This window comes from Athene noctua, chromosome 15 (assembly GCF_965140245.1).
Source record: "Athene noctua chromosome 15, bAthNoc1.hap1.1, whole genome shotgun sequence".
Classification (NCBI taxonomy): Eukaryota; Metazoa; Chordata; class Aves; order Strigiformes; family Strigidae; genus Athene; species Athene noctua.
Genome location: NC_134051.1, coordinates 6,630,798 through 6,649,828, shown reverse-complemented (window position 1 = coordinate 6,649,828; position 19,031 = coordinate 6,630,798). Strand labels below are relative to the sequence as shown.

General features: G+C 55.0%; 1 protein-coding gene across 1 annotated transcript; it reads left to right on the top strand.

Moving 5' to 3' along the window:
- Positions 1-5,059: 5,059 nt before the first annotated feature.
- Positions 5,060-17,290, top strand: NATD1 (N-acetyltransferase domain containing 1). The gene is made up of 3 exons (XM_074919637.1): positions 5,060-5,267; positions 13,006-13,124; positions 13,926-17,290. Exons 1-3 carry the CDS (start codon positions 5,171-5,173, stop codon positions 14,040-14,042), a joined length of 333 nt encoding a protein of 110 aa, XP_074775738.1. The 5' UTR covers positions 5,060-5,170; the 3' UTR covers positions 14,043-17,290.
- The last annotated feature ends 1,741 nt before the right edge of the window (positions 17,291-19,031 follow it).

Below are 19,031 nucleotides of genomic sequence, written 5' to 3'. Positions count from 1 at the left end.
ACTGCCGCGGGGGTGGGGCGACGGCCGGCAGGCCCCGCCCCACCACCCCCTCCGCGCGTCACGACTGGTCATAGGCAGGGGGAGGGGGCGTGGTTACTGCCTCCGAGTGAAGAGCTTCGCGGTTCTCCAGCACGGTTGTGAGGGTGAAGTGAGGCGGGCGGTGCTGCTATGTAGCCGGCGTGGTCTCGCTGTCCCCTCCACCGGGGTGACCCTGGCGCGGCACCCGCAGGGCTGAGGTGTTGTTTGGAGTGCGGAGAGGGCCCCTGTCCTGCGCTGCGCCACGCCTCACCCCACACGTCTGGCACGGGGGCACGGAGCATGGGCTGGGGATGCTGGTGCTGAGGCTGACCAAGCTCATCACGTCTTCCATGGGTCTAATCCTGCACACCGGGGGTCCCACTGGCGGGCCTGGCTGAAAAACCGATGCGGATGTATTCCTCTCCGAGTCACTGAGGAATCAAACACCTCCTAGTCCAGCAATGTGCCGTGGCACGTCCCAGGACAAAGATGTTTCCCCAAGCACCCGAGCTGGGCTGCACACAGTAGCAACTGAACAGGACATCAGTGAAGCAGTTGAACAAGCAAAAAGAAGATTTTTAAGTGCCATTTTTTGGCTGAAATTCCTAGCGTGATCCATACAGATACAAAGGAGGGGTTGGAGGGGTGGCAACTGCAGACAGCCCTAGTGAAATCACATCTACTCTGTCCCAGCTGGTTTTCAGCTTTGCATTTTGCAGAGTATTTTGGATCAGTTTGAGGGCTGGAAAATCTGCAGCAAAACCGGACAGCTCCAAGGAATTACTGCAGGAGGGAAGGAACTGGGCAGACTGGGGTCCGTGTCTGCCTGCAGAGCACTGGTGCCTCAAATGGACCTGGAATCCAGCAGCAATGGCGTAAGATCCAGCAGCTGCAAACTGAAACTAGAAAAGTGCAAATGGGAAATAAATTACAGGCTTTTTGTAGGGAGAGCAATTACCTTCCTGAGAGATGTAGTAGATTCACCGCCTTTCAGGTCTTTCAACACAGGCAAGGAGTCTTTCTAAAAAAACTCCTCTCCAGTTCAACCGCAGGGTTATTAGCTCTGATGCAAGAGCTGCAGATGTCACCGCCTGGGCTGGGCAAGCAGGAGGTGGGAGCAGAGTGGACCTTTCTGGTGTTTAGCTGTACAAAACTCTGAATCAACAAAGGGGTTTGAACTCCAGCCCAGCTGATCCAAATGGGTTTGGGCTGGGCCAGTGTTTGGGTGTGAGATTTGGAGGGTGCTGCTGCAGAGCAGAGCATCGTTAGCACCTTCACAAACGTGCAGCTGGACATGGGCCTGCGAGGACCGGTGGGACCGGCTTCCACACTTGGCCTTGATGTCGGCAGCACCTGGGGTGTCATTGCAAGCGCAGGGCATGACCCTGCTGTCCCCATGTATGTTGCATGCTACACCATTCCTCCGCCTGCGTCCCCAGGCAGGGCTGGAGATCGCCGCCAGCCCTGCCTGCAATTACAGGGGTGGATGAAACAGCTGCCCGGCTTTTATTCGCCCATCTTGAATCGCTGGGCACTTCACAAGTGGCTGTTTGTCTCCTGCTCCGAGGCCTTCCAGCACAGGAGCGCTGCAGAAGCACGAATGGAAATTGAGGTACGCTCAGCATCAAAATCCAACAGGGTGGGAAGGCGTGGGGCTGAGGAGGGAGCCCACAGACCCCTATGGGCTGTGAGGAGGGGCCCAGAGGCAGAATATGGTCACCTCCTCGTCGGTGGCAGGGCATGAGGACCTCTTGGGAGCACCTCTCATTTTCTTCTGCGACTTCTCAGTGCCTGCACCAGGCTCTTTTTGCCTGCACCTCCTTCATCTGCCTGAGCCGCTGTCATCCAACCTGGCAGACTCTGCTGGAGAAGTGTATCTGAAAGATCAGAGGCAGCTGTAACTGCTGGCCTGAGGCAGAGGGAGTCATTGTGGGCAAAAGCGCAGCAAAGCATCTCAGTGGAGCCTGAGCACTCCCAGAAATTTCAGCAAGGGTGCTGGATTTTTGGCACTCCTGGAAGGCTGCTCTGTGTTTCCAGGGTGCTGTCAGTAAACCTACAGGTTTGCAGGCTCTGAAAGGAAAGTGCAACAGAGGGAGAGGGAGGGAGGCACGGGTGCATCCCAGGACCAGATCTCACCAGACACACTGGGACACCTGCCACTGGCACTCGATGCTTGATTCTTCGGCACTGGCCCCTTGCTGCAGGGCTGTACCAGGCCTGGTTTGGAAATGCACCCACAGCAGGACGGGGCGTCCCTGGTGTCCCCAGCATAGCAATCAGAGGGATCGATCGCCGAGAGAGCCAACGAGGAGCCCCTTGCTTTTGTCTGTCCAAAGCCTGTCCTCCTTTACCTTCTCTCCTAAGGTTTCCCAGTGAAGTGTCAGACTTTCTCCTGAGCATCCCTGTTGTCCTGGAGGGCATCAGCACACCCTTGCAGCTCCAAGCAGGGAGCAGGATTGGGCCCTTCTTCCACCTTGCTCCCCTTTGCGCTTAGGCTTGTGCCACTCATTTTCCTCCCTGCAAAATCACAGCAGTACTTGGCCTGGCTGTTTGCAGCATGCTTGCTTTCCCTTGTATTCCCCTGCTTCTGGTGTTTTGCTGTTTTTTTCTTCCTGCACCACCATATGGTGTGGGAGCACAGGCAGAGTGAAGGCTGCTGGGGGGGGAGGATGAGGAGAAGGACAACATCTCACCACCAACATTTTCTAGCGTTTCATGGAGGAGGAGGGTAACAAAGCTAGCAGACACCCATTTCTACAGGCTAGTAGGTGCTGCAGGTGCCTGTGCTGGATGGGAGTGGGAAAGCATGATCCCAACAGGCACAACGCCAGCACCCAGCACTGGCACTGGCCGATGGAGGAGCACAAACCAAACAAATCAAGTGGGCTGATGAATTAATCAGCTGATGGACTCTAACTCAGGGAGCAGGAGCCAAAGAGATGAGTAAACAAAGGCCAAGCTACATGAGATGGTATTTAGGTGCAGAGTAGCTGCCAGTGAACTATTACAAGTTGCAGATTAATTCTAGGTGTTGCTGATTTTCCTGTTGCACAGACAGCCACCAGCCTGCCCCACTGTGCAGCTGGTGTGCAGATGCCTCGGTCAGGCTCAGCTCCTACCTCTGAGAGCTTTCAGTTCAAATATATCAAGGTGTTGCTTCTACAGCTTCATGGACATGGAGACAAACACCCCTATTTCCTCCCCCAGTTCTGTACGTGTTGGATACACCAGGGTTATTGAGCAGACTCTGCTGTATACAGCGTGGTGTGTGGAATCATAGAATCACAGAATGGTTTGGGTTGAAGGGACCTTAAAGATCATCCAGTCCCACCCCCCTGCCCTGGACAGGGCTACCTTCCACTAGCCCAGGTTGCCCAAAGCCCCGTCCAACCTGGCCTTGAACCCTTCCAGGGAGGGGGCAGCCACAGCTTCTCTGGGCAACCTGTGCCAGGGCCTCACCACCCTCACAGGGAAGAATTTCTTCCTTATACTTCATCTAAATCTGTCCTCTTTCAGTTTAAAGCCATTACCCCTTGGCTATAGGGTCCTATCCCTACACTCCCTGATAAAGAGTTCCTCCCCAGCTTTCTTGTAGGCCCTTGTTAAATACTGGAAGGCTGCTATAAGAGCTCCCTGGAGCCTTCTCTTCTCTAGGTTCAAGTGCTTCTGTTTTTGAGGGTGCACTTAGTGCAACAGTCCCACAAACAGTGATTATGGCATGTTACTCCCCCCCCAGTGGTCCGTGGTGTCCCATGACAGCTGATGCACAAGGTTTCGCTTGCTTCTGGGAACACTGGGACCTCAAAGCTGGCTGTTCACACAGCAGTGTGGCCACCCTGATGAGCCTCCTGCTGCTTTCCAGGCTTTTCTGTGCTGCAGAGCGACAGGACAAAGTGATGGGAAGGGGTGACTGGATGCGGCATCACCTTGGAGTGAGGCACTGCTGCCCCCCCCGCCGAGGGAAAGGGCCTGCTGTGGGGTGGGGGGCAGAGCACGACATGGGGGCTGTGACCTGTGGCTGCCACCACACCCCTCGGTGTCAGCACTGGCCACCAGCACAGCACCCCTGCATCAGTCCGTGTGCTGGTTCAATACAGAATCACAGAATCACCTCGGTTGGAAAAGCCCTTGAAGCTCCTCCAGTCCAACCATGAACCTCACCCTGACCGTTCCCAACTCCACCAGATCCCTCAGCTCTGGGTCAACCCGACTCTTCAACCCCTCCAGGGATGGGGACTCCCCCTCTGCCCTGGGCAGCCCATTCCAACGCCCAACAGCCCCTTCTGCACAGAAATCCTTCCTCAGAGCCAGCCTGACCCTGCCCTGGGCAGCTTGAGGCCATTCCCTCTGGGCCTGGCGCTGGGTCCTTGGCTCAAGAGACTCATCCCCCCTCTCTGCACCCTCCTGGCAGGGAGTTGCAGAGGGCCAGGAGGTCTCCCCTCAGCCTCCTCTTCTCCAGACTGAACCCCCCCAGTTCCCCCAGCCGCTCCCCAGCAGACCTGTGCTCCAGACCCTGCCCCAGCTCCGTTGCCCTTCTCTGGACACGCTCGAGTCATTCAATGGCCTTTTTGGAGTGAGGGGCCCAAAACTGAACCCAGGAATCGAGGTGCGGCCTCACCAGTGCCGAGCACAGGGCTCAGATCCCTTCCCTGTTCCTGCTGGCCACGCCAGTGCTGATACAAGCCAGGATGCCATTGGCCTTCTCATACCATTGGCAATACCAGTGCGCTCCAGTGCAGGACCAGTAAGCCAGTACAGAGTACCCGGTGCAGGATCAGCACACCAGTGCAGCACCAGTACAGGACACTAGGCCCGCACAGGCACCGGGTGAGCCCGTGGCCGCCCGCGCGGGGGCGCCGGGGCCCGCCGCTGAGGCCGGGCGGGGTGGGGGGTGCCGGTGGAGCGCGGCCCCTTTAAGAGCCGGGCGGCCGTACCAAAACAAAACGGCGGCGCGGCCATTGGCTGCCGCGCGGGCACGTGGCGCCCAGCTGGTTTCCTGCGGCCGCGCGCCGGTGCCCTCCCCGCGGCACCCGCCGCCCGGCCCGGCCCCGCCGCTCCCCCCGCCGCGCCCCCACCCAGCGCGCCCCCGGTGCCGCCGCCCTCGGGATTCCGGGGTGGGGACTCGGGGCTCCGTGTGGCCTCCGGCCCGGCCATGGCGCACTCGGCACCGCTCGGCCTCCTGGAGCAGGGCTGCCCCATCCAGGTGGAGCACGATCGGAAGCGGCGGCAGTTCACCGTGCGGCTGAACGGTAAGGGACGGGGGCCTGACACCCTCCTCGGTACCTCTTCTGCTTCGCTCTCCCCACGGTTCCACCTCCCGGAGGGGTTCCATCCCCCCGCCCCCCGTTTCTTCCTGTGCCTCTGTCGTTCCCTCCTCCCCCCCCACCTCCGTGTACCACCCCCCCCCTCCGGCAGCACCTTCCCATGTACGCTCCGCCCTGCCACCGTGTGTCCCCCCCGGTACTCTCTGCCCCCCCTGTACCTTCCCCAGTACCCCTGGTTCCTGCTGCTGCCCCCATCCATCCTGCCCCTCTCTAGAAGCTTGGTCCGGGAGGCCTCGGAGCCCCGTGATGGCATGAACAGGTTTTGGGGGGGCTAGCCCCCCCACCCCAGGAGCAGGTGCTTTTGGACAATGTGGAGCTGCTGCACCAGGTCGGTGTTGGGGACACGGCTCTGGGGGAGCTGCTCAGTGGCTCTTCCAGGGGGATTCCGGCAGGGAGCCCCTTGGGGGGTGTGAGCAGCCCGCGGGGGCCCTGGCGCTGTGGGTGCTTGGCACCTGATTCAGGAGCACCCGCAGCACAGAGCCAAGCTGCCACCGGTCTGGTGATGTAGTGACCCCCCGACAGTCCTGTTTTGTATTGTGTGGGGCAAACAAAAATGTAGGTGCTGCTAAAATTCCTCTATGGCACACTGATTGATTTCTAGCCATCCTCTTAACAGTTAATCCTAAATATTCAGTGATCCAAATGTCTCTTCTTTGTCTGTCTGTCATGCTGAGAACAACTCTGGGGAAAACAGGCTGCCTCGCTGCCCTATAGAAATTGAAGGGTAGATGTCTCTTTAAAAAAATAAATAAAATGGGTAGTTCAGAAATTACAGAGACTGTAGGAGGCATCCTCAGTAAAACAACAGGAATAGTCTGGATTTTATTTTAGATTCTTCTTCCCCCCCACCCCATTTTCATTTCAACCACTAATTACAAAGTGCAAGCTGGAGGCTCAGCAGTGGTGGAGCAAGGAAGGAGGAGACGTGCGTGCTGGGTGCGGAGAAAACAATTTCACCAACTGCTTATTTCAAACAGAGAGAGATCAAATGAGGTTCCAGGTGACGGGTCCCTACTACCATCACGAGAGCTGTAGCGCAATGTTGTTGCCGTCGGCAAAGTTTGTACATGCAGAGAAGAGAAGGGAGAGCTAAGGACCAATGGTTATTAGGGAAATGTAATCTTTTTATCATGGTTTGCTGAATAAAACCTCTGCCACCCACATCGTGGGCCAGGTAGTGTTTGGCAGCTGAGTGGGGATGAGTTGGATCTGGAGAGGGTGAACGTGGAGAGTAGGAGAATCTACATGGTGGGAGTCATGTGTGAATCGGCACAGAACCTCCTGCTTCAGAAGGGGGCTGCCGTGGCTCAGGGAAGCCTCTCTGGTGTTTTAGGTGTATCCCTGTGATCAGGGTTGGATTTTTTTTTCTGGGGATTCAGGGAGACTGAACCCTTTTCTGTGAGTTCAGCACCAGCCACATAAGGAAGCTGAGCTGAGCAGCGTCCTGGTGTGATGGTATTCCTGACTAACATCCATGTGGAGCGGGTGATCCGTCTCTCCTTCTTGTTAGGCATGTGCTGATAACAGCCAAGCCCTGGAAGGTGGTCAGAAGATAACCATCTCTGTGGGAGTGCGTGTCAGGGTGTTTATTTCCTGGGCTGCTCTCTTCATGAGTCCCATTCCTGGCACAACGAGTGTCAGTGGTGCTGAATGCTTCAGCATATTTTTCCCTGCTGCATGCAAGAGAACGACAAGAAATGGGTCAGGCACAGATTTTAGCATCAATGTGACCTGTTTGTCCCTCTGAGAGCACTTTTGTCCTGTGTTACTGCACCGGGGGGTGGGGGTGGGAGTGTGATGAACAGCAGCCTGCGGGGCAAACCAGCAGCTTGCTGGTGAGCTCCAGGGTCAGCTTGTCTCTGGTGTCTGGGTCCTGATTTCAGCTAGATGTTGAGTGTGGGTGATGGTCTGGGGGAACACAGGTGCATTCAGCTCATGGACCAAGGAGCCAGGCTTTGCTCATCTCTAGTAACAGCTGTTCTCTGGGCTGATGGCTTGGTGGCTTATGGTAGCATGATGCTGAATGGAAAACTCTCTGTGGTTATATTTTTATGGAAATCCCTGTAGCAAGAGGCCTAAGACTCTATGAAAGTTGTGAACTAGTTGTGAAAGTCTGTGTTTTCAGCACCATCCTGTGTTTGCCTCTGCACCCATGTAACCTGTGTTGGGACTCCCTCCTTGTACACAGAAACGATGAATTTTCTGGGTTGCTCTGTCTTTCCTTTCTCTGCCCTCATTGCTGCACATGGCTCCTAAAACTCTGATAGAATCAGATGCTTCACTTTAACACATTCTCTTTTCCCTTGTATCCTAAATGCAGAAGCATTGTAAAGCTGATTATAACCAGAGCTCACCAAGCTTCATTATCCCTCTGAGAGGAGGGTAGAAAGAAGCCCAACTGGATTCGTAATGGGTTAAGATGTGACTAACAGCACAAGCCAGCTAGAAACCTCCTCATTCAGCAACTGTTGGAAAACAACTGTTTGTCAAAGCTAAAAACTTCCAGGGGAATCATATAGGCTGGTTTCGTCAGGAATACTTGAGGGTTTTTCTGTTGGATTTGAGATAAAATTTCTGGTCAAAGCAAAAAACCCAAAGAGACCCTCCACCCCAAAGTAGTCAGCCAGTCAGTCCAGCTGCTGGCACAACTGCTTGGGGCAGGGGAACAGCACTTTTAGCAGTGGCCTCTCTGACTTCTTGATGGCCATCAAACACCTCAGGCTCTGTGGTTGGAAGATGGGTTCACTGCACACACCAAGCGGCTCTGGTTCCTTGGGGATGCACAGGCTTCTTGCACACCTGTGCTCCCATTCATTCGGCGCATGGGTGCAGCAAGCCACACTTCCCAAACCTCCTGCTCCTCCCAGCTGGGTTTGGGCAGGATCCAGTTGCTGGAAGCTCTTGCTTTGCCCGTTGCTGACCTGAGTCTCAGCAGCTCCTTGTCAGGAGTCTAGGCTCAGGTTTATCAGGAAAACTGGAGCAGGTTGTGCCTTGGTGTTTTCCTCACTGCTCTTCAGGATAGGCAGATGTTCTCCAGGAGGGGAAAGCTGGCAAGTTTGCACGGTGGATGAAGGGATCTGGACACTGCATCAAGATGTCCCCACTCTTCCCCCGTGCCACGGTCGTTTTGAGAGAGCTCCCAGACAGGAAACTGCTTCAGACCAGAGTGCCCCCCCCTGCTGCCGCTCCCACAAGCGAGGGCCCCTCCGTGACGGTTGCGCCGTCTCCGCTTGGCTCCATCTATTGTACTCTGTTGTGTTTTCTCTCCGTAGTAACGTGCCAGTGGCTCTCTGGGGAGCCAGGCCAGCCTATGGCACAGAGCGAGCTCTGGCCTGGGATGCACAAGCAACTCGGGGCATCTCGTCCTCTTGGCTCACCCCACGCACAGCTTTCGGTGGCCACCTTTTGGCTCAGCAGCCAGAAGAGCCGAGCTGCTGCCTGCCTCAGCTTTCCTGGGTCTGAGAGCAGGAAATGTGGCTGGAGTCTGTTCTTTTTCCCCTTGCTCTCCGGGAATGGCTTTGCGGCAGTGCCTCAAGGAGGCTGGAGCTCAGGGGCTGCCTCCAAAGCCTGATGAGTGTAGAAATTGGCCCACAGGCAGCCAGCACTTGCCAGGCCCCTGCCCTGCTCCGGACCCGGGTGCACAATGGTGTATTGTGGGCTGGGGCCAACGCAGAGGAACAGGGAGAAGGCCTCGGGCTGGAGGGACGGGTCCTGATGTGCTGCCAGTGCTGCAGCATCCCCTTACCCTGCAGCGCGTGCCCTGGGAGAGGGGGTCAGTGAAGGATGGCGTGGAGTGGAGTGCCCGAGTCTTCCTGATATCTGCCCTGTCCCTTCCTCGGCTCGGGGCTGGGGCTGGGCTTGCTGCATATTCTCCCAAGGCTTATGGGTTGCCTGGCCTTGGGATCTGTGTCTGGTGGTGCAGCTGAGCCTGCAGTGCTGGGACCTCATCTGCTGCCCAAAGCCGTCTGCACTGCTTAGGTGGAAGCTCCACGCCACTGGTCCTGGTGAAAACCCTTCACAGACAGCAAGTCTAGATGTGGTCCCTCACCCACCTCCTGGCAAAGCTTCCCCTTCCCCACACACCCTGCGATTCGAGGGAGGGAGGTCTGGGGACCAGCTGTGCTGCCATTTTATCGTGCAGCCTTCTCTTGCTCCTCTTTCTTGTTGTGCTGATTTGCATTGACTCAGACTTCCTCGCTTGCCATGGCCTCGAAGCTGAGGCAGAGTGCAGGGGAGTGTTTGCGAGTCAAACACCACAATCAGGCTCACGGGGCAGTGCTCGAGCTGGCCAAGACCTGAGCATTTTTTGCCAAGCTCTGCCTGTGCAGGCTGGTAAAATCCCTGCCCCGAAGTCTAAAGGGATGAGACAGGCGGGAAGCTGGTTTGCGGCGTCCCTCTTATGCCATGTTTTGGTGTGGTTTCTGTTTGCGTGCTCTCTCTTTGTGGGGGATTGCAACAAGCTGAGGTTGGGCTGCTCCTGTGAGGGGTCAATGCTGCTTCCAGCACCCCCAAACAGTTTACCATGTTCCCTTTACTGGGAGCAGCCCCCTGTGTCCAAGGTACCACATAGCAGCAAGGCTGTTTTCTTTCAGCATCATATTGCAGCGAGGTGTCTCTGCTCCCCCATCTCCTCCCTCCAACCCCAAAGAGGCTTTTTAGTGGGAAAATGAGGGTTATGCCTGAAGCTGCTCACGGAGACCCCAGGAACAGTCCTGATTTGGCGGTACAGCCTGCTTCACCCTGCTTTTCCCAGAGGCTCTGGGCCCTGTGAAGATGGTGCGAGAAGGATGCGCAGGTTTTGAAGGAAACAGGCTTTCTGCCGCCTGGTCCTTCCCCTCCCTTTGAGCTGTTGGCCACCTTCAGCCCTGCTCAGCAGAGGAAGAGGGATCTTGATCTCCAGGAGAGGCTGTTCCTGCAGGACCTGTGCCATGAGCCGGCATCGCTGCAGACGCAGGGCTGCCACCAGCACACAGCCCGACAGTGCAAGAATCCAGGTGGGATGCTGTCTTGCACGACTGAAATTCTTTCAGATCCCAGCTTGTTTCTCCTTTGTTGATCAAGGCTTTTTCCCCACCTCCAGCCCCCATGCTGGTGCAGTCCTGTGTGTCCAGCTGTGCTCAGCTTATGGGCTTGGCTTGGCACATTCTTGCCCAGAAGGGCTGCAGGGGGTGTTTGTGGTGACCTTTAAGCATCACCACTCAGCTCTGGCTGTCCCACGCCATCAGCTCCTCTTGCAGTCCGGGTACTTGGTTTGTGGCTCTGCATCACCCACCATCCCGCAGCAGGGACCTGGAGACAGGGGACTTGGAGATGCTCAGTGTAGCCCAGTCCAGCCTTGGAGCTGTGTGGGAGTGGGGATGCAACAGCGATCTCCTCCTGAGCCATTGATGTCACCTGCAGGGCCCATACTAAACCCTGTGGCATGAGTGTCCCTGATTTCATGTGCCGGGTGGCTCAGAGTCCTGTCAACAAGATGGACACATACAGATGCGTTTATGTACTTGACTGAACCAGGATGTTTTTCTGAACTGGGACTGGTTTCCCACAGCACTGGCGCTCTCTGCAGAGTTGGTTGTAAAATCCTTTGGGCTCTGTGTGTGTTTGTCTGTACACTGGCAGCACCCTGCAGCTCCCGTCCTGGCTGGGGTTCTGTAGTGCTACTGTGACACAGCAAGTAACAAGGGAAAGTCTGTCCAGGGCAGATCTGAGATTCTTCAAATACTGCATCATCTTCTGATTTAAAATGTGGGTTTGTGAGTGATACTTCTATACTGATCATATACATATAAATATAATGTATAAAAGTGTTTTTTAAAAAACAACAAACTTTTGCTCTGTCATCACTTGGAGAAGGATTTAATTTTGAACTTACCAAAGCTTCAGACAGAGTGTATGGAAAGTTTTGGCCTGGGAGGAGAGCAGAGTGGAAGAGCTGGAGCCAAGCCACTGTTACAAGAGCGTTTTACAACCTTCAGTGCTGCCAGCACCTCTAAGAGAGCTGCCACCAAATGTGTCACTTCTGATGTGAGGGTGAGGGCACCCAGCTTTGCCTGTGCCCCAACCTGGTCAGGCTTTTTCTGGAGTGAGACAGGTCTGTGCTGTTGGGGAAGAGCTGGGCTTGCAGCTGCTGTCTTAGCTTTTTTTAGGTGCCTGGATCCACACAGGGAAATGCTCCAGTTCTTCCTTTTTTTCCCTGCAAATATTTGCAGCTGTAAAATGGGGCTATAAGTTCTCATCTGCACTGGTCTTGGTAATGGGGAAGAGGTGAGCACCCCTTCAGTTCCTTCCCCACCCTATTACCTCTGCCCATCCCAGTGGTTCACTCCAAACCCTCTGTCCTGAGATGGAGTGGGGGATCTGTGATCTGTAGGGAGACTAAAAGAGCTTGGCTTTTTTGTGAACTAGAGGCTGAGAGGGGTGGGACTGATGCCTGTAATACTCAGGGGGGATGGCAGGGAGGGTGATTATTTATGTCCACCCAAGAATAATGTTGGCACAAGAACAAGTGGGTAGAAACCAGCAGGAATAAACTCGGGCTGGAAATGCGAAGATTTCCATCCAGCGTAGAAAGACTGCGTCTCTGCCTAAAAGAAGCTGGAACAAAAACTTGAGCCGCTTCTCTTGAAATACAAAATTCAAATGGGCTCATTTCTAGTGTCTCTCAAATACAGGGTTATTATTTCAGCTGTTGTCAGCTGAAATGAAATAAAATAAAGCATATTGAGCTCAGCTATAAAGCATATAGTAAACGCAGGTGAATAACCATTGGAGGGAATGGAAGGGTTTCTACTGTTTTAATGGAGTTTGTCTCTTTCTTTGGAAACTTGCATTTCTGAAACTCCCTTTTAAATACAGAAACCCTCTAGAAATGAAATGTTTGCTTTTGCATTGAAGTCAGAAGCTCAGGTTCTGCAGATGAAGCCAGAGGGGTGTTATTAGCTCTCCTCTGATTTACATGTGTGCTGAAACTTCTTTTTTTCTTGTAACTGAACCACTGTGAGAAAGGTTAGGGTGTTGCAACAGGAAGCCTTTGTGTGTGTGCATGTAAATGTATGTGCACAAACTGCCTCTGTTGCCTGTGTGCACTTTCCTGTGTGTTTGTGGGATTTCTCTCTCCCAGCATCTTCCCCCAAAATGTGTCTATCCAAATGCTGCCGCACCAGGCCAAGGAGTCTTGTCATGTTTTATATGCCATGACAAAAACTCTGTGCTATAGAGAGCAAGGAATTGGCTGTTACCTGGATTGACTTAGTCCTGTTTTCCCCTCTCTTCTTTTTGCTCTCTCTCCCCCTCCATCAACACATCTCACCTCTCCCGCTAGCTGCTTTCCTACCCTAAATGTGTTGTGTTGGCATATCAGCGATTCAGGTCTGGGTAGAAAACTTGCCCCTGGTCCAGGAGCTTGGAAAGGACAAGCAGACCTGCCTCTGCTCACACCTTGGGAGGAAGCACAAGGACATCCAAGTGTCACCAAAAGCAAAGTCTCCCACCCAGCACCACAGCTGTTCCCGCAGACATGAGGGCTGTCGTAACAGTCACAAAGCTGCCCGTTGCCCATCCCCTGCTGAGGGCTCCCCAGTGAACGGCTCCATCTGACAGCAGGCTGGGAGCCCGGGGCTCCCCAGGGTTGTCCCAAGCCTCACCTTTCTCTCACATCCCCCAGGTTGCCATGACAAGGCGGTGCTGCTCTACGAGTACGTGGGGAAGCGGATCGTGGACTTGCAGCACACGGAAGTACCAGATGCCTATCGAGGGAGAGGAATAGCCAAGCACCTCGCGAAGGTACGGCTACCCTGGGCAGAAGCTGTTGCTGTCCCAGCTGCGGCTGGAGACCCTGGCTGAAGCAAGGCCGTGTTGCACTGGTGTTGCATGTTTTCCCCATGGGAATCGTCCCTGCTCCAATGGGAGATAGGGGCAGCTGGCGAGGCAGATGGAAATCCGTGGTCAGATATTCCTATTTCTGGCAGTGAGAGGGGCTGGGTGTGTGCCAGCATGTCCAGCCGCTCACCCAGGCTTGGCCCTTTCCTCCTCGCAGCGAACAGCCCTTGTGTCACCTTGCAGGGGCTGATGCTCTGCCTCTCCTGGGGGCTGGACCCCCTCATCTCAAAGCTTCAAGGTTCTCATGAGCCCTTTTCCTGCCTTGAGCCCTGCTTTTGAGGCCCACAGCCAGACAGGGTTGCTGAGGAGCTGTGAGCATAGCGGTGGTGGGGACTGCAGGGTGACACTTTGGGGTTACAGCTGCTCCCTGGCCCTGTAAGCAAATGGGTGACAAAAGTGGCCTTCACATGATGTGGCTGGGTCACCTGTGGTGCAGCATCCCCCAGGCTGGATGTGTTGAGGGTTACCCAGAGCAGTGGGGGGATCCCTGCACACTGCTGGTTAAACTGGGGATGCTATGGAGGCTGCAGCAGGATGGCTGTGCTCTCCCCCCAGCCCCCTCCCTCCTCTGCCTCTCACAGGGCAACCTGCTGCGACCCCCAGCTGCATGTGGGGCATGGGAGTCGGATCCCTGTGAGGCTTCAGAGAGGATTTTAGACTGGGGGTGCTGGTTGTAACCCATCTGTCCTCTCTGGCTGGTTGCAGGCAGCCCTGGACTTCGTGGTGGAGGAGGACCTGAAAGCTCACCTGACGTGCTGGTACATTCAGAAATACGTCAAGGAGAACCCGCTGCCGCAGTACCTGGAACACTTGCAGCCTTAAGGCAGGACTGCTCTGACACCAGCGCGCCTGTCCCTGTCTGTTCATCGCGGCCTTCGCTTCTCTGCGGTCTCAGGAAACCCCCCTCCTACACTCACAATTCCCATTTTTTTTAAAGCGCATCCATGTGGTGTGTGAGTGTGGGCACAACCTCCTCCTCTCTGCCCATGTGTGAGCGTGGCTGTGGCCCTTGAGCCGGGCTGGCTCCGGGCACATGTGGTGCCCCCCATCAGTGCTCTTCCCAAGCCAGGGGTTGGAAGAGGATGATTTTTCCACCAAACTCCATCACAAGACCAGGGGATGACTCGCTCTGCACCTCATCCTCTCGCCTCCGCTTGGCAACAGCTGTGAACTTGCTGGGGGATGTTGGTTAGGGGTGGTCATGGGGTACCAGCCCCCCTTTCCTCTCAGCAGCTGGGGGACATGCTGCGGATTAAGTCTTGTGGGACAGAGGTAAATGCTGGAGGAGCCCCAGCTCCGTGGCAGGTTCATCTCCTGCAGCATCTGTTGGGCACTGAGCTGTGCCCAAGCCCATGCAGGGCTCACATGAGAACGTGTGGGCCATGGCGGCACCTTGGGGGCTTTGCTGCACTGGCTGTGGAGACACTGGGACAGTGACACCTTCGGGCCTAGAGGCATGAGCCTTGTGAGGAGTGGGCTGTGGCCAAGCGAGTGCAGTGTGAGTATGCAGGAGAAAAAAGGTGGCCAAGTTGCAGAGGCTGCTCCCTGGAGAATCCAGCTCCTGCCCAGCCTCTGTACGTGGTCTCAGCGTGGCATTCCTGTCTCCGCTCCCTGCTATCGGTGTTGACTATGCTGGGGTGGACACAGCCTGCCCAGGAGGAGAGTGCCAGCCCCCACAGCCAGCCCTGGCCTAAGCGATGAGGGGATGTCCCCTGCTTTTGCAGGCACCAAGGTGGTTTCCTGCAGCTGAAGAGGAAGGCTCCCCCCCATCTCCCTTCGCTCCAGCTCTGTGCCCCAGATTGTGAGGCCTGAGCTATCGTCGCATCCTGAGAACAGCGGGGGTGAGGCCTCCAGGACCTGGTCCTGGCCTGTCTCCGGTGCTCAATGCTAGAGCCTTTGCATGGATGCTGATTGCTTCTCCTGAGAGCCTTCGGAAAGAAGCCCTGGATCAGAGCATTACCATCTGCTCACTGGCCTCCTCGCAGCTCCCAGCCCAGGGTGCTGGCAGCATCGTGGGGTCCTCGACCAGCAGCAGGAACACCCTTGTGTCGTGCTGTTACCTCCATGGATGATGACCCTGTAACCCAGCTCAGTGTTGCCACAGCTGGATGTAGAGGTAACACTGTGATGGCAGGACACTGCCTGATTCCAGTTTGCTGCCTGTCCTGCCTTGCCCAGGCTTTCCCAGTCCTGAGCTTAGACCCCAGAGCATCTTCCTCCATGCTCTTGGGATTTTGCAGTGTCCCAGACTTGGGCTGTGGTGGGAGAGCCGGTGATGCCAGCACACCAGCCCTGAGCAGCTGCTGGGGGCTGCAGCCAGGCAGAACAAGATAAAGAGTCTTTCACCTGAAGGCCAAATCCAGACCTAGCTTATCTCTCAGCAGGGACTAAAGTTTACAATCTGTGCCACGGACCGAATGAAGCCCTGGTCAAGAGGCAGCTCAGCCCTCTCCCAGAGCCCTGTGCAAAGTCCATGGAGGCAAAGACAAAAGTTCCTACAACCTTCTCTCCTGGTTGGGTTGGTCAGAGATGGAGACCCCTGTGCCTGAGCTCAGCCAGGGAGGCCCTGAGCTGTTTCTCCTGGCCACCAGCTCGAGGTGAAGCCCTGCAGCCTGCCTGTCCTTTTGGGCTGCCCACCACTGACATAATGCAGCCTTCTGCCCACAGGCTTGAGTAAAATCACCGCAGGCTGTGACACCCCTGCCTGTGTCCTCCAGCTTGTGCTGCTCAGGAAAGGCATTGGGCTCAGCCCTGCCGCTGCCTCACGTTTCTGCCCTCTTGCTGCTTATTTCAGCCTGGCTGCAACCTTCAGGATGGCTTAGAGGGACTGGGAAAGGGTCACAGGTAACGAACTAAAGAAAAGAGGCTCAAGGAGAAATCTGGGCTGCTAAATGTTCACTCTTCAACTGCAAAACACACTTTGACATCTAGTTACAGGAGCAAGGCTGGTTCTGTTACCGCCAAGTGATGACAGAACCATCCCTGCTCTTGATCCCAAGATGAAGCTGAACTGTCTCCTCTTGCAAGCCAAGACACCATCATATCTTTGTCACAGCAGATCTGGGTGCTTGGAAGAGATGTGTGCCTGGTTGTCTCCTGGGAGCAATAGCGTGAGCCCAGCTCTGCAAGCCTCTGCCCTGGTTCTGTGCTCATTTCCGCTGTATGACAGTTCCCAGAAGTACCTCGTCGTGTCCGCTGCATGAGAGCAGCTTGCTGGAGGGTGTGCTCCAGCAGTGTCCCAGTGTCCAAGCCTGGCTCTGGAGCCCTTTGTGCTGCTCTGGCAGGAACCTCATGCTTCCCGGCACTGGATCACAAGTGGCAATTGCTGCCTTAAATCAGGCACAGCATATGGTTTTGCTGCTGCTTCCCTTCGAGGTGCTACAATCCCTCCAGTGTCTGATCTAACGGAGATATGTGCCAGTGTCTGTGCCAACTGTTTCACTGCTGTACCCATCCTCTGCCCCGGCCTTCCCCTTCCCTGTGGTCTCTGAGGTCAGCCAATAGCAATACTCACAGGTCACCAGTGATGCCACGGTCCATGGTGCTCTTGTGATCTGGCACTGCCAGGCAGGAGATGGCTTGGGGTCCCTCGGTGTTAGGCAGCCCTTCCTCCTGCCTCTCCACCAGCTGCCCTTTCCCACCTGGTCTCTGCAAGAAGGAGCTTTGAGTCCGGTGCTGCCCCTTGGTGCTGACTAAGCCTGGAGGAGTTGGGGATCCTGGACTCTCTCTGGCAACAGGACTCTGGAAGTGGTTTGGTTGAATATTGATGTTCCTAAACCCATTTGAACTACAGACCTTGGTGGGTAGGGAAATGCAAATTGCTGTCAAACCTGCTTCCACATCACCGAACTTGAAACACCCCCTCCCTCATCCACTTTCCAGCGTTGTCTTCCTCTGTCCAAGGTTTCCATTCTGTTGAATTCGGTGGTTACGATGTGCCTTTCCTTCTCAGGACCTGTTACAAATGACCTTTCTGCTTTTGTTTATGTCTAACATTTATCCCTCCCTCTGTCATACTATAAAACATGAACATAATGCATGGAATACAATACAATAAAAAGTGTGGCATAACTGCCCTGCAGTGGTTCGCTGTGCTGTGCTTGGTGGGAGGCAGGAGGAGGTGCCCACACAACCAGGAGACCTTGGCCAGCCCCAGCTCTGTCATTGCTGGGCTGGGTCATTTCAACAGGGAGCCTGTTTCATGGGTCCTGTCAAACAACTCTGCTCTCTGTTCCATGTCCAGGGTATGATTTTTGCTGTCTTGTTGCTGCATATTCATTTTCTACATAAATGTCTTCTCATCCCCAAAAAACACATCCTCTAACACATCTCTTGGACAGTAACTACCATGTATCTGTCAGCATCTTGGAGAAGGTGAGAGAGAAGGCAGAAGCTGGCAGATCTGCATGTTGGTGTACTTAGCATCTGCTTTCCTACTGCCTAACCTTCCCTTCCAAAAAATGGAGAAAATGCTACTTTTCTTCCTCATGAGGAAGAGGAGCCTGTGCAAGAAGCAGCCCATCCAGGTGCTGAGGATAGTGGAGGGTCTGTAAGACCCTCACTAGTTCAGGAGTTGGTGCCAGGCCTGGTGTTAGCCATGGCTCCTTGTGACTTGCAGACAGCCACTCATGTCTTTTCATCACCTAACGTGGACTCCACCTGCATCCCCCTTCTCCCATCACAGAGCACCTCGGAGCCAGACCCCAAGTGAAATCAATGGGGAGCCATGGGCTGAAACTACTGAATTTTCTTTGAGGTCATTGGGCTGGCTGAGCTTGTGATGAGTACACAGAGCTTGGGGTGAGTGGGATCACAACTGGTTCCTCTCTTTGCCAGCTGAGCCATCCCTGCTCACACTCACCAGTCCTGCCCTGAGATTTCAGGCCAAACGGTCTTTAGGAGTTGTCCTACAAATGCAGGTTCTCATGAGCAGGCACTCAATGCTTATGTTTGTTGGTTTAAGGTGTTTGAAGACATTAAGGCATGAAAACATTTAAATAGCTGGTGGAGTTGTTCCCTGCTGTGCTTGTCTGGAGCAAGGCAGGTGGGCAAGTGACTCAGAGGAACACAAGCTGCTTCCCTCCTGGGGCCAGCACTCCTCAGCCCTAGGAGCACAGCCCCAGCCTTCAAGCTCCCAGCACAACATTTATGTCGCTTCCTGAAGCTGGGTGCAAACTCCAGGGGCTGAGGCCAGAATTTCAATAGCTGAAAATGCCAGGGCTGGGGGGGGGGTGGGGAGAAGGGGCACAGCTTATTTACAGTTATGATTTGATCCAACATGACAAGTGACAGATGGCCCCTGGGCTGCAATTCGAGCAGGCAGGAGTGTGGGTTTTGCTGCTCCCGAGACACAACGCGTTAGGTTTGGGTTATAGCACGAAGCCAGGCTGTTGCTGGTAACACACTCTGTTTACATTCCACATTCCAGACAGTCCGATGCTCTGGCCCGTCCCAGCCATGCCGCCGCTTGGCCACACACTCTGCCAGGCTGGGCATACTTCCCAAACGCCTCTTGTTCGTGCAAATGCACCATTTACCTCCACTGAAACAGCTGACCCTCAAATTATGGCTGAAAAAGCAGGGGTACAGGAGGGCCCTGCAGTTTGGAAGAGCAGCCTTGCGATGCCTGGGAAGGCAGAGGCAGCCATGGGTTTGTCCTCTTTAGTTACATTACATCAGTTGGAAATAACGTTGTCAAAAAGAGGCTTTTTCTAGGAATGGGAGTTGCAAAAACAACAGCCACACTCTTCTGACATGCACTGCTGGGCTGGAGGAAGCCTAGTGGTGCTCTCTGATGGGTGCTGGGAGCCA

What these genes read in the sequence shown, in the direction of transcription:
- NATD1 (XM_074919637.1), top strand. Translation starts at nt 5,171, where the DNA reads ATGGCGCACTCGGCACCGCTCGGCCTCCTGGAGCAGGGCTGCCCCATC. An exon ending in GTTCACCGTGCGGCTGAACG is followed by an intron (nt 5,268 to 13,005) that starts GTAAGGGACGGG and finishes CACATCCCCCAG; the next exon opens with GTTGCCATGACAAGGCGGTG. An exon ending in TAGCCAAGCACCTCGCGAAG is followed by an intron (nt 13,125 to 13,925) that starts GTACGGCTACCC and finishes GGCTGGTTGCAG; the next exon opens with GCAGCCCTGGACTTCGTGGT.